At 38.2% G+C, this 25,085-nt stretch overlaps 1 protein-coding gene across 1 annotated transcript; it reads right to left on the bottom strand.

Annotated features, from left to right (window-relative positions):
• Positions 1-11,757: 11,757 nt before the first annotated feature.
• Positions 11,758-22,313, bottom strand: LOC150081410 (uncharacterized). The gene is made up of 7 exons (XM_090379282.1): positions 22,290-22,313; positions 20,079-20,174; positions 15,556-15,655; positions 14,949-15,039; positions 14,316-14,449; positions 13,308-13,390; positions 11,758-12,090 (listed from the first exon to the last, which is right to left on the bottom strand). The coding sequence occupies exons 2-6, from the start codon at positions 20,137-20,139 to the stop codon at positions 13,321-13,323; spliced, it is 456 nt and encodes a 151-aa protein (XP_090235408.1). The 5' UTR covers positions 20,140-20,174; positions 22,290-22,313; the 3' UTR covers positions 11,758-12,090; positions 13,308-13,320.
• Positions 22,314-25,085: the final 2,772 nt, after the last annotated feature.

Genomic DNA, 25,085 nt, shown 5'->3' with positions numbered 1-25,085 from the left:
CCGTAAACTTCGTAACTTAGCGTGAATTGCTCTTGTAAATTACAGCTATGTGGCAGGTCAGGCAGCGCTTGCGTAAGCCAGTGACCATTTGCTTAAAACAACTGAGAGCGAAGAGACACAGAAAATGCATTCTTGTTTAAACGTATGGTTATTCTCTTTCATAAACAGCCACTTACTCATGCGTGTAAACAACGAATTTAATTCCACAGACCAAGTTCTTGTCGCTTTTATAATTATTCATAATGCTTATCAGGTGCAGGACTAGTCATGATGGGGTAAAAACAAAACTTAGTAACGTTTATTATTACCTGTGAAAATTGATTGAGTTTCTCCACAGTGCATTATTAAAATCAAAGTTAATATAAATTGATAAATATTGCACATAACTCATTATAATTATTCCTTAAGAAGAAAAGTATTTTTCTTTTTATGCTCCAATGAGAAAGCATTTTTTATCTGAAGCATATTCAACGATATTCTCTCTGATAGGGGCCATTAATTTAAAACGTGTCTTTGTTTATTGTAATTTGTTTAGATTTAATAAATTAAATTCTTATTTCCATTAATATTATACGTTTTAGTCATCATAGATGTTTACAGATCCCTCTCTAACGCATCTCTCTTTAAACGGAACTCTTTGGTGCCCATCTTTGTCGGGACAACGGGACACCTCACACAAAAACAAGACAATCGTGTTAAATACGAGACTTCTGGTCACATTACTGTAGCAGGCATTAGGAACTTGTACCCATTCTTCTTACAACTGACTGGCGATTGTACTAATCCAGCTGCAGAACAAGGACGTGTTGGCTGCGTCTTGCTCATTCCAAATGTGTTCGATGGGATTCAGGTTTCGACTCTCTCTTTTTGGTCTAAGGAAACTGAAATTGTCCAACTTGCATTAATAATGTTTGGAACTAAAAACAAAAGGCTGAATCTACGTGACTGCCACTTTCGAAATTCATTGTGGACATAATATGAGGCGATGGATTGCATTCCCCAGACATTCCACACCGGGTGGAAATGAAAGATACCCTGGCGTTCTTTGGTGCGATACAGAGCTTGAACATGGACTCTCCACTTTCACCGCTTTCTTCAGGAATCGTCAATTCTTACCCGTAGGTATTTTTTTAACGGACTATTTTCTTACAACACCCTTGTCCTTCCATCTTTTCCTTGAACCACTTATAATTGAATATGCGACGTTTCAAACGTATACTATTAATCCTCTTTGAAATCGTGAGGGCCTTGCTGCGATTAATTCTGCAGGACAGTGTACATTGACATTAGCTGGACAGCTTCGTTGCTCCACTCTTTAGAGCGCAAGGTAAGCAAATTCAATTCAATTTGGATTGCAATGGTCTTAAAATGATCACAAGTTATTACAACTTAAGAGAGAGAATATCTGATAAAAATACAGTCTCCAAGGCAATTTCGGCCTCAAAGATATTGAGAGAAAACAAAAAAACCCAAGCTTGCGGTTTATTTCTGATTATTCCTGAACGGAAGTAGAAAGAAAATTTGATATCTGCAGTTACTCCTGTGACCAGTAACAATTTTATTGATATCCTGGAAGTCACCTGGAAAGTGAAGAGTTGCCAAGTCCAGCCAGTGCTTGAACGTTTCTCGTCATGGTGGAGGATCATATACCAGAAGCATACATTACAATAAACACAAAGTATCTTTGGTGGTAATGAAATATAAGAGTAGTGTTGTTAAGTCTATGCTCCTATCGAAAATTCCACATTCCTCTTATGAGAACTTCCTGGCATTTTTAAAGTGTTTGCAGAATGATATATTATCGTCCCAGGCATTTAATTCACTGAATGGAGGCGCCAGCTTAGAACACTCGAGTTTCTGTGAACTGCTGGTAGATGGCAGGAAACTGTATGCCCAAGAATACGCTGACACATTTGGAAGTTCTGGAATGTTGTGTAGTTGCAAACTGGCCTTAAGTTACGTGCAGGTAGTGTGAATTATTTTGTGAACTACATAATGGAAGATTTGAAGACTGAACAATGTCCTCTTATTCGCTGTTGTGTTTTGTAAGGACCCGTCCTTACATTAATTAATAAAAATTGTTAAATATTATGAGAATTTTAACTGTAGTACGAATAGTGGTTTTCTGGTACAACCAACATGGATTAAGAAACACTGGAATTCAAAAATACTTTCCAGTCACTCTCTGTTTAGTAGTAGCTTGTTTGTATAGAAGTCTTTGACGAGTCAGTGAAAGTAATATACCATGACAAATCCCCCATTAAGACAGAGGCAGATGCACCATAGAAAGGGCCAACAGTGCTTAAGCTGGCCCTCTTAAAGATTTCACGGTGAAACGCTATTAGAGGTGGGCGATGTCACCAGGTGTGCGCGCGTGAGGTCACGGGAGGAGCTGTGACGCTTCTCAGTTGACCCGAACTTCCGCTTCTCTTTCTGGATTGTTCTGGTATGTTCGAGGTCCACGGAAGTTGGGGCACAAAGAATAAAGAAGACCCGCCCACGGAAGAGGAGAGGAGACAAATGAGAACACAGGAAAAAGGATGTGCAGATCTCCTATTGGCCAGGAAGAAAATAGAGGGAATTTTGAGAGGGAGATTCTGAAAAGGTTTTCGTGGGATTCTGGAAAAGTTTTCGTGAGATTCGGAAGAAGTTTTCGGAGGAGTCGGAAGAAGTTTTCGGAGCGGTCTGGAGGATGATTTGAATGAGTTGGAGAACGATACAAAGCAGAGCGGTAGTCTAATTTGGGTGATAGCTGCAGCCCTGAGGTAGATGGAAGCAGTGATAGAAATTCTGCGTATCCCGACAGCCCGTAGGAATGTTCACCTGTAAACATGGAAGCCGTAGTGAGGAAGAAGGAAGAATCACACCCTGAGAATTATATAGGCAAAGTCAGTCGAATGAGTGGTCGAACCATTGACCTACTCGAAAACCCCTCTATCCACGGAAGAAGAAATGCTGACCGGTAAAGAGTATGTGACACTGATTGATTCCAGCCGTGCAGTACCCGGTAGGGAAGCACCATAATCACCGAGGTCCCCAAATGAGCGCCCCCGCATTCCAGTACCTGAATGACCGATATGAAAGGAAGCCGAGCAGGGAGGAAAGTTCCAGGCCAAACATGTAAGTGCTATAGAGTTTACCGAAATAGGTGTACTTAATTTATTTAGGAAAGGACTTTAGGAGAAATAGATATACATAGTAAGGAGGGAGGTTTAAGTAATGAATATATGAATAAAAGTGTAAGGTATTTAAGACGGACGTAGCCTATAATTTGAAGTGAAGCTCCTCATATATATGCTTGCTGGAAGGAGAGAGTATAATAGATAACTAAGAATTGTTTAAAGTTGGGAAAGGTTTTTATAATATGTATGAAATTAAAGGTTGAAATTTCGATTTATTATGAGTTGATTTGTGGAGAGTATTTCTGATTTAAGTAGGGGCTAATTAATAAGTGATATATAACGGTATAGAGGATTAACTCTTCAGAAGGGCAATGTTAAATTGAATTGATTAATATTTCCTGTTGACCTGATTGCAGAAAGGGTGTCTGATTGAATAAATGCAATTTTCTTACAAATTGAGACACGAACTCTGAAAGTTTTTGTGAGCCAGTTCATTGGCTGGTAGTTGGTTTATTATACAGACTGTTCAGAAGAAGAGTGGGAAGAATCTATGTAAAGTGTATGACACGACCTATTGAAGTCCCTGTAAAGACCATGAAGAGACACCATGACATAATGAATAATAATGTGTATTAGAGTAGAATACCTGATGATGAAACAATTGAGTTTGAACAAGATATTTACACATATAAAGGTTAATGAATTAACAAGTCACCAGCCAAATATAGTTTGACCAAATACTATTGCTAATTTCTGTATGATATGTTAATAAACATTGTTTTATTTTACATTCATGTGTTGGAGTCTGTCATTCCGAAACTCAGCCAATCCTGTGGAGAAATACTTAAAATAATTAAGGTCCCCTACGAGTCAGGTAATCTTCTGAGAACAAACAAGTTAGATGCTAAGTGGGAGGATTGGACTACGGGGATATACATATAAAAAAGGGGATAAATTATAATAATTAAAATATAAAGAAAATTAGGGCAACCAAGAAAAACAATAATACATAATACCCCCACAATAAATAAGACCCCCACCCCCACAGTTTGGCGTGGTACGAGTGCTACAGAGACAATGAGAGAAATTTCAGAGGATTGTGGAGACAAGTGTTTGAAGAAAACTGACTTTTTCAAATGGTACAGGCATTTTGGAAAGTAGCTCTCCTTCGGCTCATCAGGAAACCTGGTAAACCTCCCGACGACCCCCGCTCCCTCAGACCTATTGCCCTGCTAGCAAGTCTTGGGAAAATAGTAGAAAGACTCATGGCACTAAGAATCATGCAGTCGCTCTGTGAACAAAACCTCTTCTCCCCAGCACAGTATGGCTTTATGCCAGGGCGCTCTTCTGAGGAGGCGCTGTTTGACCTGGTCCTCCACATAGAAAATTCTACATCCAAATATAAAGTGGCAATCTTTGTTTATTTCGTGGGCACTTTTGACAGTCTTGTGCATTGGCCCGCCTCCGCCAGGCTCAGTTCTCCTTCCAGCTATATCAACTCTTTCGAAATTATTTCACAGAGCGTGAGATAGTAGTTAAATCCAACTATCTGCAGGTACCCAGACCGATCTCGCGAGGGTGCCCACAAGGTTCTGTCCTAGGGCCCCTTGTCTGCAATATGGTCCTCCACAGCTGGCTCACAAAATCCTTAGAAGAATGTAATATAGTGGCTTTCGCAGATGATATCACTATCGTTGTTCCTGGAAAATCCCGCTTTGACCTAGAGTGTAAAGCAAATCGTATCCTGTCCGATCTCAACTCCCGGACGGTGCTCAACAAACTACGAATCAATCCGGATAAAACAAAAATTATGCTTTTCAAATCCAACCAAGATCTCAGACGCCCACCACCAATTAAGATCTCTGGGGAGCAACTCCCGATCGTAACACAGACGAAAGTCCTGGGGGTGATAATTGATCACAAGCTGAGCTTACACCAACACCTTATGTACTTAGGAACCAAGGCTAAAAGATTCTCAGCGGCCATCATTAGATTTTCCAGATGTGACTGGAGACTCTCAAATAAAACTCTGCCCTTATACTACAGAGCGGCCTTTATGCCTATTGTGACATATGCGGCTGTTGCGTGGTTTCATAGAGTGAAGCTAGTCAAAATGAGAGAAAACTTAACTCCATCCAGCGAAGCAGCCGACCGGGCTAGCCAGGTGGGTAAAGTGCCTGCATGGCAACCCAAAGGTCGCGGGTTGGAATCCCGCTTCGGGCTTGGATCAGAGTAAAATGCAAAACTTTGGGAGGTGCATTATGGCCACAGAAGCTGATGCGCCAACAACAAACGAAAAAAAAACAAAAAAAAAAACAGCGAAGCATGCTTTTGTCTACTCATAGAATTGCCCGGACAGTGTCCAAAGCTGCCATTCAAGTGATTGCCGGAACATTGCCACTGGATTTGTACGTCATCTATCGAGGTCTAAACTTCAGGCTCAAGAAGAAAATTCCAACTAAAATCCTTGAAATTGAACTGGATCTAAACAGCAACCCCAAAGCCGAAAGACTCAGGTGCTACAATGAACTAATAAACATTTGGCCGACCAGATGGGATACCTCTGTAACAGGCGCCGTCACTAGAAAATTCCTTCCAGAGGTCTCATTTGCTGCAACGAAAACTGTTAAGTCTTGGCTGTCGCTTGGAATTCTCCTTCTTGGTCACTGGACACGGCTTCCTCAACGAGAAGCTTTTTCAGCTAGGACTGTCTACAACAGAGAGCTGTTTCTGGAGAGAAAAGGAGAACTGGAAGCATCTCCTACTTGAATGTCCGCTGTATGAAGACATCAGAAGAACTCTTACACAGGCAGTACCAAACATCACTGAGCATCAACCGGACCGCCTACTCCGAACACTAGAAAATCTCTCAGCGCTGCAGACTTATACTGCACAAGTCTTCCATCGTAGAAGGCGAACCCATGCTGAAGCAAGACGCATTAGAAATACTCGTGCAGCGAACTGAAAGTCCACAGTGAGAAACTTTTTTATTTTATTTATTTATTATTTTTTTTTTTTCGTCGCGTTCTGCCTGGAATTAGTTAATCCGGTGCAGCTGGTTTTTTTTTTTTTTTCCTCAAACGCAGCGAATATATTTTTTTTATTATTTATTTATTTATTTTTCCTGCTAAATTTCAAATTTAAATATGTCCTTATTGAAATTTATTGTCTACTTATTTTTATTAATTACTCTTTTTTTTTAAATCAGTATCACTAGGTTTGTTTTTTTTTATCTATCTATTGTATTACAGTGTATTTTATTTATTGTTATTTGTTTTATTTCTTTCTTTTCATATTTTATTATTTTTCTTTTCCTTTTATTTATTTATTTATTAGTATTCTTTTATTATTTATTATTATTTTTTTTCTTCTTTATTTATTTTTTTTTTCTTCATAACCTGCACCACGGGTGACTTTTTCTTTTTCTTTTTTTTTTTTTCTCTCACCTTCTCCCCCCCCCCTCTGGAAGGGGCCCCAGAGGATCCTGATCCACCTTCTGGCAATACTAGGTGGGTCAGCGTCTCTTTTGTGACAGTACGTGTTTTACTGGGACTGGCCCACCTTCCCGCGGTGTGGACGAGTACCCAGAATCATCTGTCCAGGTGACTGATGCTTCTGGGTAGCCAAACGGCCAGACACAATAACAGAACACACACAAACCTACGTCACATACATCTCTCCCATTTGTAGTGATACTGTTCTTCACAGAGATACTAGGAGGAGTTGAACAGACGTTCTAGGTGCCTCCCATTACATATACACATGGTACACGCATTAAAGAAGATCGAGAACCTGTTGCCACAATGCAAATGAAATGATCAACCTGCGTACCCTGATATCATCCTCGGTTATCTTTTGGTCAAGAGTAAACTGTTCTGTTTTCTGATGATCGATTTATAATCCAGTGGATTGGATTTACTAGAAATTCAATGGATTTCTGGTAAATTCAACACTCATTAGTTGGACAGTCGGTCTTTTCGATAACCAAAGGTACTTCAGAAGGGTTTGAAGATCAAAAGAGCAGTTTTAGATGGAAAGCGTAGGACTGTAGATTTGAGTAGGTGGATAGAGGAAGACAAGAACTGAAGTTTCTGGTAAGTAACCAGGACGTATCTAGAGTGAAAAATATTATTCTGGATGGATAATTGAAGAATATCATCCTATAATGTTGAAATTCAGTTTCAAGAGCAGGAATAGAAACTGTCAAAGGCCAATTTAACATCGAGAGATGTTCCGCCAACCTGAGATTCTGTATTACAATTTCTTGCCTTTTAAACAGTGCGTCCAGGAACGAATCCACCAACTGTGGATTCGTTCGGTTGCCTCGTGGAATTACAAAGTTAATGATAATACCTGGAAGGAAAGCCTTTATGATCTAAAGAACCTCTGAAATTAGTCTTATATCATTTGGTTAATTTGGGCTCCACACAGTGCTTGAATTATGGAATAGTTAAGCAAAGTGTGGAAACAAATATTAAGGAACACGCACCTTTTGAGACAAAATATACGTGTTATTTTGTATGCAAATTTTCACGTGTTCTTTCGGTAAATGTACATAACATTTGCATGAAATGCCTACAACATGAAAATTTCACATCTCGTTTAAAAATAAGTCTAAATAGTATTTGCCACCTTTATTCCTATGAGGAATAAACCTATCGATAACTTTCTATTCACACAGAACAATAGTGGGAGGCGTCCAGTTCTGTTCTCCGATTAGTCAAGATTCAACAAGAATAGTAATTCTTATCAGTACAGGGTTCAGTACAATTGGTCCTCGCTTTCTTTTCAATAACAATAACGCACTTCCACTTGGGATCAGTAAGTTGTTGAATTTTTGGAAAGTGACTGACTGGATGTTTTATTAGGACAATGAAATAACAGTGTGTAATTGATACAAATCGAACTGAGGCTCTTTCGGAAAGAACGGTAGGAAGGACTCCTCAATTTTTAGAGTGATGCAGTAAAGTATTTTGCAATTGATCTGCTATCAACACCACAAGAGAATTGAGATCTGGGATTAGGTTCTCCAGGATGGATGCTTGTCATCCTCGTGTTCTTAAACCACTCTTTCATTCATTTGAAGCGGTGGATGGTTGCATTGTCACCTTTAAGGTATCCGTGTCCACAGGGATAAACACTTGGCAGTGCCGGGTGTAGGCGATACTCAGAAATAATCAAAAATTCTCTGATTATCGCTGCACGATTAAGACCAATATAAAAATACTCAAATATCACTAGACTTTGAACTTCGATAAGTGCAGTCCTCCTTCTCTCTTGTAGAGCCTGCTAAATGCTCAATGGTAATCAATCTCTTTGAAAAATCTTTGTGCGATTCTATCCATTTCCCATTGCCGGTGAACTTACAAGGTGTGGCTAAAATGAAACGAGAGAATCGTTCCAGCCTTTCGGAAACATGAGAGATCATTATTTAGAGCAAAGAATTATTATTGCATTTTTAAGAAACTAGGTAAAAATGGTCAAGAAACGTTGGAGATGTTACGGAAAGTATACAGGGATGAAACCATGAGTCATCCAAGTGTGTACGAATGGCACAAACGGTTCAGAGAGGGATGGGAAGATGTCCATGACGACAATAAGACAGGAAGCCGGCAAACTTCAACGGCAGGCGAGAACGCTGAAAAAATTCAAGAGGTTGTGCGCTAAGACAGTCAGATGAGTATTCGACTAATCGCAAAAGAGTTACACATTAACTAAGAAACAGTAAGAACAATTTTGACAGAGCATTGGGCATGAGAAAAGTGTGCGCGCCAATGGTTTGTAGTGAGAGATATTTTAACACACAAATAAGACGACAACATTAAAGAACCCGCCTTATTTTCCAGATTTGACGCGTGCGACTTTTTTCTTTTCCCTAAATTAAAATCCATCTCAAAACAAAGCGATTTGAGGACTTCAGAAGAACACAACGCAGCAATTAAAGGCGGTATCTTCCGAGGACTTCCGCTGCTGTTTTAGATCTTGGCCTCGTGGGTAGCACAGTTGGTAGAGTCGCTGTCTTCCTTACACCGAGTAGAAAAGACCTGTGTCCGAGTCCCGTCGATAACGCGAGGAATTTTTATGGGTCTTTTTCACAACGTGGTTGAGTTAGTCTGTCTCACGGGTAGCATGGTTTTTTTCCCGGAAACTCGAGTTTTTCGTCCAGCAAACAGAAAATCGACCAGAACACTCGCAATTTACATCATTTCTTTCCAGTATATAAGGAGCAATATGGCCATAGTTGCTGATGCTCCTAAAACCCTACTACAACGTTTAGATCCTGGAAATCGCGAGTACTCTCCAGCTGCATGGAGAGTACTTTGAAGGGGATAAACAGTGAAATTGTATTTAAAATAAGGAATAATTTTAAAAATGTTTCTCGTTTCTTTTTAGTCGCACCTTGTATTTGGGTATTAATCGATCACACGGCTTTCTAGCTTTTTCCTGTAAACTTTATACACCACGTGACTTATTTGATTTACATATTTTTGATAGATTGTTGAATAGATGCCAGATGTCCATAACCATAATATAGTGGCGAATCGTTGTATACAGTGTTATCTAGAATATTCACATTCATCGTGTTTAGGTGAGTTTCAATATTATTCAATTATAACGTTGTTTTGTTTGCCTAACACACCAAAGCAACTCAATAGTATTATGTTTGCATTTATCGAACAACTACTTATAGAGACAGGGAAAATATTTCACGGCATAAGGCACTTTTGAAAATACATTTAGTATCGAGCTTTTTACAAAAGGACCAAAGGTCAGTAAAGTGTCTGGTGAGATTGGCCAAAAGGGCATCCATATGAGAGGAGACTTCGAATAGGTGGGCTCTTTAGCCCATAGATTCGAAGTGGGCCTTAGAGGAGGAGGGAGGTATCTAAAAAGTTTACAAGGCTCTGCCCTCGTTGGTGGCATAGTTGTTATAATCGCCGTCCTCCTCACACCCGGTGGAAAAGAGCTGAGTTCGAATCCCGTCAATCCCGTTCATTTATCAGCTTTTAATGCTTCAAGTGTCACAGTTGTGTACAAGGTCAGAATTTTATTTAAAGACACCAACTGAAAAAAAAAATTCACGCTAAAAAAATGATAGGTTCCTAGGTAGTAAGAATATCCACAGATCAGTAAAGATGGCATTTCTCCATTTGTTCTTAAACCTGTGCTCCTGTTCTGTGTCGCCTTTTTACACTTCCTTATTCCACTGGTGTTTTTTTTTTTTTCTGCTTGGAAATTTGCTCATATCCAGCGAATTCCCAAAAAAGGTGACAAATCCCTCCCATCCAATTATCGTCCCATTGCAATTACTTCTGCTCTTTCTAAAGTAATGGAGAAATCCATTAACCACCAACTCCTAAACTATCTCGAAACCTTCCATATTATCAATGATCGGGAATATGGATTCCGTCAGCGTCGATCAACTGCTAATATGTTGGCTTATGTTACCCATCTATGGAAAAGTTTTATGAAACTCAAGCAGTTGCTCTTGACATTTCTAAGACTTTTAACCGCGTTTGGTAAAAATGTCTTGTAAACAAAATCCCATCTGATGAATTGCTGATATTTTTCAATTGGAAATCTAGTTTTCTCCCTGACAGCTTTCTGCGGGTGATTGTAAATGGTTCTCTGTCTTTCTTCTAACTCCTCCACTAGTGCCGGTGCTCCCTAAGTCTCAGTTCTTTCTCCCACTCTTTTCCTCTTGTGTATTGACCTTTCATTGACCGGAAATCCTACCCATAGTTTTGCTGATGATAGCGCATTGCATTTCACTTTCCAATTTAAGAAATCTTGCCCTGCTCAAACAGCTTCAACTTCTCGAATAGCCACCACCAAATCCTTAAATGCTGATCTCCAGGTAATTCTCCATTGGGGCAAAGATAACTTAGTTAATTGCAGTCTTTCTAAAATTCAGCCCTCTCTTATATCTCTCTTCCAAAAAAGTCTACTACTACTAAGCTTATCTTCAATGATACTCAGATTTCTAGACAAGGTCACATGTCCCTATTAGGGATTGCCCTGACTACTAATCTCTCATGGCATAAGCACATCACAAATATTAATTCTCTTCTAAACAGCTACTCACCTTGCACAAATCTCAAATTCGTCCTGCCATGGAACATTGTTCTCACATATGGTGTGGCGCCATCATACGCTCTCAAAACAGGGCAGTTAGGTTAATTAATGACCAATCTCATACGAATTCGCTCCCCTCTCTCTCTTGTAGACGTTCTGTTTCTACTGCATGTCGTTTCTATAAATACTTTCATGGGCACTTTTCTGAATTGGGATCTGTAATTCTCTCACTCTCTTACAAACCAGTCTGAACGTTCCATAACCAATTTACTGTCCAGCTTCAAACTCACATAACCAATTTTTCTTCTGCTTTCTCGTTTATCCCTTCAACTTCAACTTTCTGGAGAAACCTTCCTTCACATGTATATCCTGAAAATTACAGTCTGCTAAAGAAATTTAACGTTAACAAATATCTTCTGACTTTTCAAATTTCAACCCATGCACAGTACTAAGTACTATAGGTTCTAATATAGGTTCTTTTGTGTTTGGTGTTTACATTAAAAAAAGATGCATTTTAAATCCTGATGAAGAAATGTCTACGTTTTTATTTCATCTTTATTAACACTAAATCATTCACTATAAAGAGAGATCTACATATAAACTGCACCTCAGAAATTTAAGGGTGTTGGCTGCATACATTGAGTTAGTATTGAGAGTGAACTCAGGCTGAAAACGATGAAACAAATAACTGAAAATCATTTTAAGGACATATTTGCGTCACCAGTCCACAGCAATTGATCATTGAAGAACTAAGGTGGTTTTTCTCTTCATCTCCTATGGGACTCTATTTATACTATACCGGATATAAGAAATTGAAGTTTCTTTCAATCTAAGAAGGTCATTAATTATTTCATTTCCTTTATTCAACGGTTGCTCAGTTTCTTAGCTCCACCTAGAAAAATAAACAAATTAGAACAAGTCGGATGTAATTGATAGGTTTTTTCACAACACAATCTACAGTAAATATCCAAAGGAAGCATAGTTTTATTGCATGCACTGAGTGGATATTTTATGTTCCTAAGTAGATTATGATGTATTGAAATGCTTAATAAGGATTTAATTGAATATACAGGCTGTTCGGAAGGTCACTACATACCTTTATGACACAATGTTGAAATGATATGAGTGACACGAGTCACCGTACACCATCGTGAGGTGTAATATGAGACCCCGTGCACCTAGTGTGTGTGCCAACGTCAGTTGGCTGTGACATAGCTATCGTGGCAGCCCAATACATCACTGAAAATACCGATGGTGTTCTAGATCTTACATTCTTCACTGATGAGGCGTGGTTACATTTTTCAGGGTATGTGAATGTTCAAATACCGGATTATGGACATCCGAAAATCCACACAGTCTACATCAAACACCTCTCCAGCAGCAGAATGTTGTTGTTTGAGTCGCTATCTCCAGAAGAAGAAGAATCATCGAGCTTATCTTCTTAAATGAAACAATAACCTCTGAATGTTCCAATATTCTATACCAATTCATTGGCGAACTGAATGAGGATTAAATCGAGAATGGATAGTTTCAGCAAGATTCTACCACTGGCCACACTGCTACACCATTGATGACAGTCCTACGCGAAATTTTTGCTAGTCGAATAATCTGAAAAAATCTGTGGCCTCTTCGTTCACCAGACTTGAAACCATCTGATTTTTATCTGTGGGGAGCAGCAAAAATAAAGTTTACGAAGAAAACCCACCATCACTTCGGGAACTCCAAACTGCTGTAATGTATTACATCACAAGAAGAACTAAAGAGGGCTTTTGAAGATAAAATTAAACGAGTTCGGGCCTGTTTAGATGTCCATTGAGGCCAATTTCAACATCTATTGTAATGGACTACTTGTGTAAATAAAGCAAGGCAATGACGAACTATTTGTAATGATTAAAAACTAACTTTCTTTGAAATAGGTGTACAGTGAGTGACCTTCCAAACAACCCTGTATTTAAATTCAAAAATGCGTTTTTCGTCAATAACTTAAAAGTTTCTAACTTTTTATTCTTCTGCTAAATGCCACAGTTTAGCAGAAATAATATATAACGTAAATAATATATTTACGTTTAAAACATGAAATTCGGTTTTTGAACTAAAAGTGATCCTCACCTGCTGAAAACTTTCAAGGAAGAAGAAATGCCAAAATGCCGTTGAAAAATGATGCCATAACCATCCCGAAGGGCACTCCAGTTCTATAGAAAATAAACCGATTAATATTTGTCGGAAAACAAAGAAAAAGTTACAAAAAATAGCAAAATGAATGCATTTTATTTTGGTTCATAAAAATTCCCTCTCTCTTTCTCTATTTATATATATATAATTTAAGTATAATTGAAAAAATATAAATATATAAATATACTCGTAAAATATAAATAGTGGTATAAATACTGCGCTAAAAGACGAGCAGCTTTCAAAGGGAGATCCTGCTTAGATGATAAAAAAGGAGAAACCCCTTCAAAATAAACAAAAGTCTGCTTAGGGTGGAAAAGAGAGAATCTCCTTCAGAATAATGAAGAAAGAACATCCCCTTTGTTTGGAAAAGGAGAATCTCCTTTAGAAGAAACAAGAAAATCTCCACCAGAAGTAAGAAGAAAGTCTCTTTCCGATCGAAAAGGAGACTCACCTTCAGAAGGAAAAAGCGTCTCCTTCAGAGGAAAGACTCATTCCAATGGAAAAGGAGAATCACCTTTAGAAGGAAGAAGAAAGTCTTCTCTGGATGGAAAAGGAGAATCTCTTGGAGAATAAACAGGGTTGGGGAAATCTTCAAAATTAAAAGGTTATCATGATGAACCAAGTGTGTGAGTAGTTTATTTGTTGTTGGACTTGTCAACACCCACGAAGAAAAGGTCCCATTTAAAAGCTGCTTCTATTTCTAATATTTAAATTATTTGATGTTGTGTCTTATTAACCTTGTTCGAATGGGACAAAGATTTTAACACGTCAAGAAATTCCGGCGTTCAAGGATTCTTTAGTAATGTACGACAGCTTTCGTAAATAAAAACTTTTCTAATCTTCAATGAAGATTACACTCAATTAATTATCTTAAATATTACTAAAAGAGAAGCAGTACACAGAAGACATCTGTGGGTACAAAGAAACAGCTAAAATTGATCTTACATGATTTTGTAAATCCCTAGTAGAAGCTGGTTATAAACCGTGGTCACAAAACTGTTCGCCCAGTCTACTAGCAAGGAAGCATTAATTCCAAGGATCTTGTCCAGTTCGATAAACAAATCCTTCAACTTGGAAACCTACATATAAAATATAACAATAAATTAATTAATTAAATAGGTATCTTACCATCCTACCAAACAAAAAGTATTCAGACGTATTAAATGCAGATAAACACGAATTTTAACGAACAAATTAATATTGTAGGTGGTAGATGGGTTTCAGTCCTGGATGAAGTTCTATAACTGCCAAACGTCAAAACCACGGTGTGTTCCAAAATGCCTGTGTACAACTACAACCAACGATGGAGTCCAAACCACAAGAAGAAGCGTTACACCATGACCTTAACTTACACTAACGAAGATCTCCACTTAAGGGAAAAATTGGTCCTTTGCATGAAAGGTTGGAGCTGTGATTATTGTAATTATTTTGTGAATTGATCATAAAATAAAATGAATGTACAGCAATCAATCGGTGTCATCTGGTGCTAATTTCGTGTACCAAATGGCACTGATATAATTAAACTGGTATATTTAACACAAAACGGAAATGTGTCTTCACCAAACATTCTGTACTTACCACATCTCTCAAGCTTCTAAAGGATCCTTCCTGGATAAACTTCATAACGACTGTAGCCAAATTAAAAATGCAAACCTTGAAATTGGTAAGCCTGCAGATAATATTTAAAAAGGAGTTAAAAAGATAAAGACATAAATATTCACAACAAGTTATGTTTGAATTAAAATCAACTGCCGGCAGTTTCTGAGAGTCATTAATAGAGGCAGATAAATGGTAATATTATTATTGTCTTTCACTAAATTTCACACAAATTTTGCTACCTTACAGAGATGGTAAAAAAAAAACGATCTGAGAAACATCCTCAGTTTAATCCGACTAACTCAGCCTGGGAATGAAAAAGCCCATAAAAGTTCTTGGCGTGGTTGAAGAGATTCAAACCAGGATCTTGTGTGGGAAGGAAGGTGATTACAACCACCATGCTATCCCGCGAGGACGATAGTATAGTATCATGCAATTTAGTTTTTAAAGCGAGTCGATTGATCAAATTGACCATTTCAGAAAATATGTTTATTTCCCAGTTAAACCAGTGCCAATGTACCATTTAATGGTACGCAATCTTCTAAGCTTTATAATCAATTCTCAGATAAGACAAGCAGACTGCACTTACGAATGAGAGTCATCCGGAAGGCTGTCATTATCTTCTTCAATCACGCTTAACGTATGCCTGGAATTCCCAGCTTCACGGCTGGCAACGAGGTTATCTGAAACTGAATTCAAAGAATATTTTGAACAACTCAATCTTATTGAATAAATACTCCTAAATTGGATACTTACAAGGTGCAGCAAAAAAGAAAGCAGAAATATTTTTAAAATAATTTATTATTTTAAATACAACAATTTCAATGTTTATCCCTTTCAAAGTACTTCCAGCTGCGCCTATGCAGCGCACCACTCTTGATTTCCAATATCTAAAACAAGATACTGCCTTTAATTGCTGCGTTGTGTTCTTCTGAACATCTCCTAAGTCCTCAAATCATTTTCCTTTGGGGAGGATTTTAATTTTCGGAAACAGATAAAAGTTGCACTGCGCCAGATCTGAAAAATAAGGCGGGTGCTCCAATGTTGTGATCTTGTTTTTCGTTACACACTCTCTCTCTCTGCGACAGAGGAATGACACGCAGCATTGTCACGATGAAAAACCATTTGCCAAAATTGTTCTTATTGTTCATAAAATATGTCTCATATACGGTATATGTAAGAAAAAAAAATAAACAACAACAATCTCGGGATTTCTATTATTTCAATATTAATGAAATTAGGATGGTTTTACAAATCTTTTCAAAAGGACTAAATGAAAAATTTCATGAAAATCCATCCACTAGGAGGCGATTTATTACATGCGAAGAGACGAACGGACGGACGTGATGAAGAAAAATTGGCGCATTGAGCATAATTAATGCATTTAAAAATGCCATGTATAAAAAGTATAAAAATGGTATACGAGGTTGGCGTAAAGTTCCCGAACTGGTGCTGTTTCTGTCATGTTCAATGAGTTTTAAAATAAGCGAAAGTGGTATTAGTATTGGTAGTGACAAACGATGCAAGAAAGCACGTTTATAGAGTGACAGCAAGAAAAAAAAAAAAAAATCCAACAGTTAGTTTAGTTCTTCCTTGAATTTATTTAAGCTATCAACTTCCATAACATCAGACGGTAGTTTGGTCCAGCAATCAACCACCGGTGGATAAAGTCAAACTTTCGCACAGATATTCTGCAACCATCCTTCCTTATTTTGAATTAACGCCCCCTCCTTATGTGCGTAGTCTGAATAAGACGAAGAATCCCATCAGCACTGAGCCTGCTTAATCCATTCAAAGCTTAAATACCTCAATCACATCGTCTCACAGGAGCCTAGTCTCCTGACGCTGCAATTTGCAGAACTGACGCCTTTCTTAGTAAGAGCACTCCTTTGTCCCCTCACCAATCTCGTTGCCCTTCTCTGAATCTGCCCCAGCAGATCTACATCCTCCCTAAAAGAGGCCTGCACAGGCCTCTAGACCTGTATGCAGTACTCAAGATGTGGCCTGACCATTGCCTTATGCAAGGGGTAATCACCTCCTTATCCCTGCTAGTAAACTTCCAGTGACCCATGTGCTGTCCTGGCAGCCTGTATGCACTGCTCAGAGAATTCCATATCTGATTGCGCAATTACCCCCCCGCCCCGTGTAAAATTCATTTACCTTGAATGTATTACAGTACCATAGAGTTGGTACATTTCTCTGAGGTTACTGCTATCCATATTCAGTACTTTGCATTTGTCAATGTTAAACCTCAATTGCCATTTCTCAGTCCAACTGCCTAATTTTCTAGATCTTGTTGCATTAGAATACCGTCATTACTGTCATTAACCACCCTACCAACCTTCATATCATCTGCAAACTTAGACACTAAGCTTGATATATCTTCATCATCATTAATAAATACAGAAAATAACAAGTTATAGTATGTTATAGTTCAAACTTCCTCCACCAGATGGTGATACAGAGACTGTCTAGTATGATGACAGATTGCTGGTAACGACCAGTTTCGTTAGTAACGTTAATGTTCCATATCACGATTTTGCAAGGAAGTAACGAACGCATATCAAATTATGCTTTAAATTGGGAAAATCTGCAATTGAAACGTAGGAAATGTTAAAAACTGTTTATGGCGATGAAACGTTAAGTTGTACCCGTGAGTTTGAATGGTAAGAGCGGTTCAAAGACGGACGTGAGAATGTTCGCGGTGACCTAAAAAGTGGGCATCCATCATCCTTAAAAAGTAAGGACAAGTTTTAAAATATCGGGAATTTGTGGCAGGAGTTCGTTGCTTGACCTTCAGAATTGTGGCCGATGGAGTTAAATATGAATAAGGAGACGATTCTTGAGATCCTGCATGAAGATTTATGGAAAAGGAGCCTGGGCAAGATTTGTGCTGCAGAGTCTCACGGAGGATCAGAAGCAACGGAGTATTATCACGCGAAGATTTCATACAGACTTTTCAAGACAATCCTAATTTCCTTCACTATATTGCTGGAAATGAGTTTTGAGTGTTTCAGTATGACTCCCTGACAAAGTGCCAAAGCACACCGACTTCAAAATCATCACGAAGACCCAAAATATTTCGTTTACATAAGTCTAGGATCAATATGATGCTAATCAAGTTAATCGACAAGCAGAGTGATTTCACTAGGAATTTATACCTGAAGGGGAAGAGTCAACGCTGCGGTCTACATACAGGTGCTTCAATAGCTATTGAAGAGCATTTCCCGGGTGAGGCAGCTGGTTCTCATTGTACGACAATGCCCTCATCCATTCCGCACTTGTTGTGAAGACATTTCTGATGAAACATGGCATTTTACAGATCAACCCTACTCTCCTAGCACCAGCAGATTTCTTTTTCTCAAGGTGAAACTAAATATTATATTAGGATAACCAGGAAAGTAACTTTCAACTACCCATGGGGATTGTGTCTGTAAATTGCGTGTGTTCGCTGGTCGATTTGCCTGTTTTGCTGGAAGAAAAACCCACGTTTTCTGGGCGAAAAGCCTTGCTATCTACGCCTGTGACCGGCTAACTCAGCCACGGAATGAACAAAGCCCATAAAAGTTCCTGGCGTCATTGACGGGATTCGAACCGGGGTCTTTTCCACCCAGTGTGGGGAAGACGGTGATGACGCACTGTGCTACCGCGCAGCCTTGGTACAATACCATCATTAAAACTGGTAAAATGGTAAGACACTGATAAAAACACGTAGGTTTGTGCGGTGGTTTATGAGTAGTGTGTTTTCCCTTTCGCGCAGAGGTTGCGATGTCAAAACAGATAGCGCAGTGAACACCTGCAAGACCCACAGCTGGTTGCATCGAAGCAATCAGTGTTGCTACAGCTACCTTACCCAATGACATTCAAACCACAATTGTGCTGCACTGTTAGAACAGCAGCAGTACACGTCATAGAAGCATACGCATGCCCAATAATTGTTCCTATACTACGCAAATTAAACACGCTCTTCTTGTTTCTACAATATATTTATTTGTTCGTATTAATTTGAATAAAGATTTATCTTTTTAATTTATCTATATCTTAAAGTTTCGGTACTGTAGGTAATATTAATTAATAATTTCGACTTGCTTAGAAGACCGACCGTTTTGCCTTCAGTTATTTGATTAGTGGCTCAGATAACGCTGTAATTTTAGAAATGAGAGCAGAGTTTTCCCAAGTGGCTATCGCGTTGTATGTCCCAAAGAGTCTGTATACAGACTCTTTGGGACATACACTTTCTCTAAATTCTTTGGGTATACACTTTCTCTAAATTCGTGTATTGTTGAATCGGTTTGTGGAGGAAAAATCATGCACCTTCGCCTGAGACCGACTAACTCAGCCATGTTGTGAAAAAGCCCATAAAAATTCCTCGCGTCATTGACGACATTGGAACTCAGGCTTTTTCCTCCCGATGTGGGAGGAATGTATTATAGCCTGCGAGTGTATCACTCGTTTGAAAAGGCCTGAATTCAAATCCTGTCAGAGACTGGGAGAATTCTTAATGATCCTTCAATCGTGGCTGTAGTTAGCCTGCCTCAGGTGGAATGTGGGTTGTCTCCATGAGTTATTGAGGGATTTTCATCCCAGACGACATGGAATTCGACTGTTAACGCGCACACTTTGGCGAACATAATATATTGGAGTAATATGGTTGCAGATGTTGCGAAAAACTAACTGCCAGATCAGGTAGTTATCGGTGTCTTCTCAAACATGAGTTTTTTAACAATGTGGTCACATAGGAATTCTAATTCAGATGTACTGAGGTAGCAGTTGCACTATAGAGCAACCTGTCCTCTCTAGGACCACAGCCTGGATTCAGATTCAGCCTTGGGTGAGGAGTGCTTTGACCATAGTTATCTTGGAGCATATTCAAAATAAGCCAGTCCAATTTTTCCTACAAACCACAATATATTAACAGAAAAACCCGAACCTTCATGACATGTGAAATCTGGTTTAGCGTATTGAACAGTGCGAAAAGTCATTCAGGTTATTCATAATCAACTAAAAGTAAACTTCAATCTTTAGCAAAGTTATCTTTCTATTTATAGTGAATATATTTAATTCATTACTATTATGGTAAGTTTACTTATTAAAATTGTTTCTAACACTTACCCTGTACAGAAGCTGCATTGATGCATCCAACAAAGCACAAAATTATCACAATTTTCATCATGTTTAAAGGAAACGTGGCTGACCTATTTCAAGAAACTGTTAACAAAAACCTTTAAAGTTTGTTTATGACATTTAAAAAAAAAAAAAAAGAGTTCTGCAATTATTCTACAATAAGACATGCTACTTTCTAGAAAAATGTTTATTGTTGGTTGATGGTGTCTTATCAGTAATTCGTCCTCTTTTTCAAGATTCTATCCACACAAATGTTATTATTATTATTATTATTATTATTATTAGCCATATGGTGCAAGGAAGCCTGAGGCTTATGCTGCACCAGCCAAACAAAAATTCTCGAGTTTCCTCGAGAGAGAGAGAGAGACTGCTGGAAGGGAATCACAAAGAAAGAGAAGAATGATGATATCCAGATCAGAACCCTGGGTATGGGCCTGGGTGTGAGACCATGGGGTTGCCAGTTAATGTCAGAAAATTTGGGAGATTATCTAGTTTTCAAGGATAAATGGCTAGAACACAGAAATCTGATATTTAATGAAATCGTAAAACAAACTCTCCATCATTCTAATGGGAATTGCAAGTTCCTTGTACATTTTTGTGTAGCTAGATTGCGAACCAACCGACCATGTTCCTTATACTTAATATTTGCTAACAATTTCTTCAAGTTTTCATATGTTTATTTCAAATGCGCAGAGTAAGTTACTGAATTGGCCCATATTTATTTCCATTGTGGAGCAACAGACCTTTCAGATTCCTCTTGGATGAGTCAATAAAAAGTCTGCACTGTGTAGGATTGTGACTAATTCCTAAATAGTTCATTTATATTACTGCAAAAAACCATAGAATAGTCCTCAGAAAAGTAGGGAACTAGTTCTCGTTCTCTTGTGTCTGTACAATGAGATAAACGTCACATGCGCTAGAAAGTTTTTTTAAATTAAGTCTAGAACCAAGGAATTCTGCAGATTCCTTTGGTAAATTTAAATCTCTTACCAGATCAATGCATTCATGCTATGAAAACAGTTGACGACTGGACTCAATGTGCGTGTATACTTCGGTTTCATTTTCAGCACTCTCTGCCACTACAATCTGCAATATAAGTGGAAGGTATTGAATCGCCAAGTCATCTCCATGTGGGACTGGTCTAATATTAGATGGAATATTAGAATACACAATTCCCTTATTGCTCTTTGCATTGTATCCCTCTACATTAACTAAGCAAAAGTAACAGTCATCCCAGTGGGTTGTAGGCTCCCTCCAAATCATGGGAATTGCAAATGGCATAGCCTTCTTTTTACCATTTTTCCACAGTTTCAACACAGGTTCGCCAAACTTTATGCGGAGCCCATTGCTTATCTTGGTCATCGATTTTCACTCCAAAATTTTAATTATTCACAGAAAATATTAATACTGTATAATACAATAATAATATCCGGATGAATACCCAGAGTGTACATACAAAGTATCGTGTCTCTAGATTTCATGGCGTTAGAGATATTACGCAGACAGCAATTCTTTCAATAAGTTACAAATTATAAATTAGAGTTTAAATCCAACACCAAATGTGGGCAATAGGCGTAACTCCGGAATAATGTTTTATTATTTTAAAACAGAATGAAAGATATTGTCCAGTTTAATTTTTAAGAACTTATTAGAAAAGTACTTTTCATAACACAAAATACGGTTTGTTTGCTTTTTTGTACTTTGTATTACAATGTTGGTAGCCGTTTTACAGGACATTTGTGCCCTAGCATTTTCATGTTACAGTGCTTTTATTGAAAGTATTAAATCGTTTTGTACATAAACATTTTTACTCATTCAAAAAAGTTTTCTTCCCGCACTACATACATCACCATACTACTGCTTCGTGTTCTATAAATTTCAGCATTTATAAAGCGAAATAATGAGCAACGAAATAAGAACACCAATGATACAGTGCGTGGTCCTTGGATATGTAAAACATATCCAAGGACCACGCACAATACAAACACTATCAATTGTTATTTATCATCTTATAAATATCAGTTAGGTTTTTTGGGACACGTTCTACTAAACCTAAATTGCAACTAGGCTAATGTGTTCCAATTAAATGGCTCATAATTCTGGACAGAGATTATAAAACGTTTTAGATAAGTTCTATCGATCCTGCCCGTGCCTTTTACAGGTAAAAAGAAATAAATAAAAGGGACAGTTTAACCTTACCTGTTCGAGATCCTGAGTTGAGAAATGGCTACCTTTGAGGAAACTTTTATAATCAGCAAAATGAAGTTTGAGTAATCGTGCGCAGCTTCCGGAAGAATCACATCTGGAGTGAAATATGGATATGGCACTCCAAATGTGGCAACATTTGGAGCACTAGAGAGAGAGAGAGAAAATAAGGGACAGAGGAAGAAACTGCAGCAATCGTGACGTGGTGTAATTGCAACGTTGCATGAAACACTTGTACTGTGGGGGGAGTATATTACAATCAGAAAGTTGTGCTTTTTGCAGCGTTTTGTAGGCTCATCAGCGAATAAGACCATATTACGCTCTATACGCTGTCTGTAAATTGCGTGTGTTCTGTGGTCGATTTTCTGTTTGCTGAACGGTAACCTGAGTTTCTAGGAGAAAAAAAAAACATGCTACCCTCGCCTGAAACCGACTAACTCAGCAACGCTTGTAAAAAAGGCCCATAAAAATTCCTCACGTCATCGACGTGATTAGAACTCAGGTCTTTTCCACCAGTGTGGGAAAAGATGAGAAAGACCTTTCCTTATAACGTTCATTTTTATTATTTCTATTATCTATTCCTTCAATACCTTTCCTACTTACTTCTGTGTACTCTGTAACAGTTTATGGCAGTTGTCCATTTTGAGACAACAGCTCCCCTTAAAGCACTAAGGCCCACTTGCAATCTCTGCTATGCGAATTCTCAATTTTACTCGAAGATCCAAGAGCTGACTCACTCTTCATTATTATGTATATTGGGCAGGCCTGTGTATGTCTCGTGAACAATTGATGCTGACGCACGAAAAAATAAAAATTTTATTACATAACATGGTTCTTTACACACATATACACATAATGTACGAGATGTGGAAGAATAGCTTGCTTTTCAGTCATTAACAACCTTTGAGATGGATGCTTTTTGAGAAATCGGTTATGGCCAGGGCCGGCGGAACACGATAAGCCTGATAAGCAGGACAATAGGGGACTACAACGTCTATTTTAACTATTATTTTTAGGCCACCCGAATAATTAAATTCATCTGCCGTGCGGTGTGTCTTATGTCTGTTAATTGCGTGTGTTCTATGGCCGATTTGTCTGTTTTGCTGGACGAAAAACCCCAGTTCTAGGGGGGGGGACCTTGCTATCTACACCTCAGACCGACTAACTCAGCCACGGAGGACGACAACGTGCACGCGTTTTCTGCATTCTGGCTTCAGATTACTGCAGCAACAGCCTGTGCAGTCGTTTATACTGAACGAAGCAACACCTCATCATCCCAAGTCACAGTTTTCTTTGCATATATTTGTATTTCTTCTATCTGTGACTCTTAATACAGAAGTTCATATATTTTTCGTCAGTGTGTGTATTAAACGACTGTAAATCTACGTATAAAAGAGACTTAATGAACTGGCAGATTATTCACACCCAGGATTACCCGTTGGCCATTTCATGCTGATTCACAATCAATTCTGAATATCTATCTTAGAACAGATAGATTTAGTAATTTCTTTCCAGGATAATACTGAAAACATTTGGGACATAAATTACAAAAACTTAAAGACAGAGAGCAACTTTCCCTGTAAACCTTTAATACTCAAGTTAGTAAAGTTAATCGTTAGGGTAAGGATGGTTCCTAGTGATGGGCACAATCGAGAGAATTTTGAATAATTAACAGAACGAGTTGGAAGTGAAGCAAGATGCTCTCTCATTAGTAGAACAGCTACTTAATTTGTTAGAATTACTGCAAGTTGATATTTTGCTCTACGCTGGATTTCGATAATAAGATATTTCCTCATGCAGTCAGCCATTTCCTGTAAAAACTCCTGTCGGATTTCCACAGGTTGCATCAATCTTTGAATTGGCCCTTGCAGCTGATAGTGGGAGAAGAATTTTAGACAGCTGTGTTAAGACAAAAATGATACCAGCGACTGCACTGAAGAATATATAGTTGTTTATCCTTTAACTTGTAGTTATCAAATAGTCCGATAACTAAAAGCATTTATTAATTTTAAACGATAAACAAAGTATGTAACGCGGAATTTTGTATTAATTAGTTTTTTTCTATCAATGATCTGAACATAAAATTTTCGATAAGAATAGTTATGTAATAGCTGCTATAACTTGAAGTTGTCATTTATGAAACAGAATTTTTTATCGTAAATTTTATCGCTAAATTTTAGAGTTTAAAGATGAGGGGATATTCAGCCGGTGGAGGGCGTATCTTTGGCAGTATGTGAAGTGCCTTCATGCCGAGCGAAATCGATTTTATTCAAAAATTATGTATGAATTTTTTTAATATTTGTTTCGGTGGAAATTTACTTCATGGTGCTTACTCGTGGATCTTTGTGATAAGGAATGAAGAACTGGCCTAGCTCCACCCACTAGTTCGCAGTGAAGGTGATCTATTCCCGATTTAAAACCAGCCGCAAAGGTGTGGGGGGTAAATCGTTTCCTGATTTTAAACCAGCTCCAAAAGGTGGAAAATCTTTCTCGATTTGAAAGGGTAATAAGTTCCATTGAGGTAATTTACAACCAGCTAAATTTCTTGGACTGCCATATTCGTTTTTTTTTTTTTTTTTTTTTTTTTTTGTAGTAGAGCAGGGGTGGCAAACCCATGGCACAGGTGTCCAAAGTGGCATGCATACAATTTTTTTAGGCAGACAGAATTCAGAGCGTCCAAAAAATTTTTTGGACGCTTCAGACAAAAAATTTGTCTGAAGTCGTAGCGGTGAGACATACTGAAGAAATTGTGAAATGAAATTAAGAAAAAAATGCATATACTGTATTTCA

Source organism: Mastigoproctus giganteus, chromosome 8 (assembly GCF_048544385.1).
Source record: "Mastigoproctus giganteus isolate SK-2022 chromosome 8, ASM4854438v1, whole genome shotgun sequence".
Taxonomy (NCBI): Eukaryota; Metazoa; Arthropoda; class Arachnida; order Uropygi; family Thelyphonidae; genus Mastigoproctus; species Mastigoproctus giganteus.
This window is presented reverse-complemented; position numbering and strand designations above follow the sequence as displayed.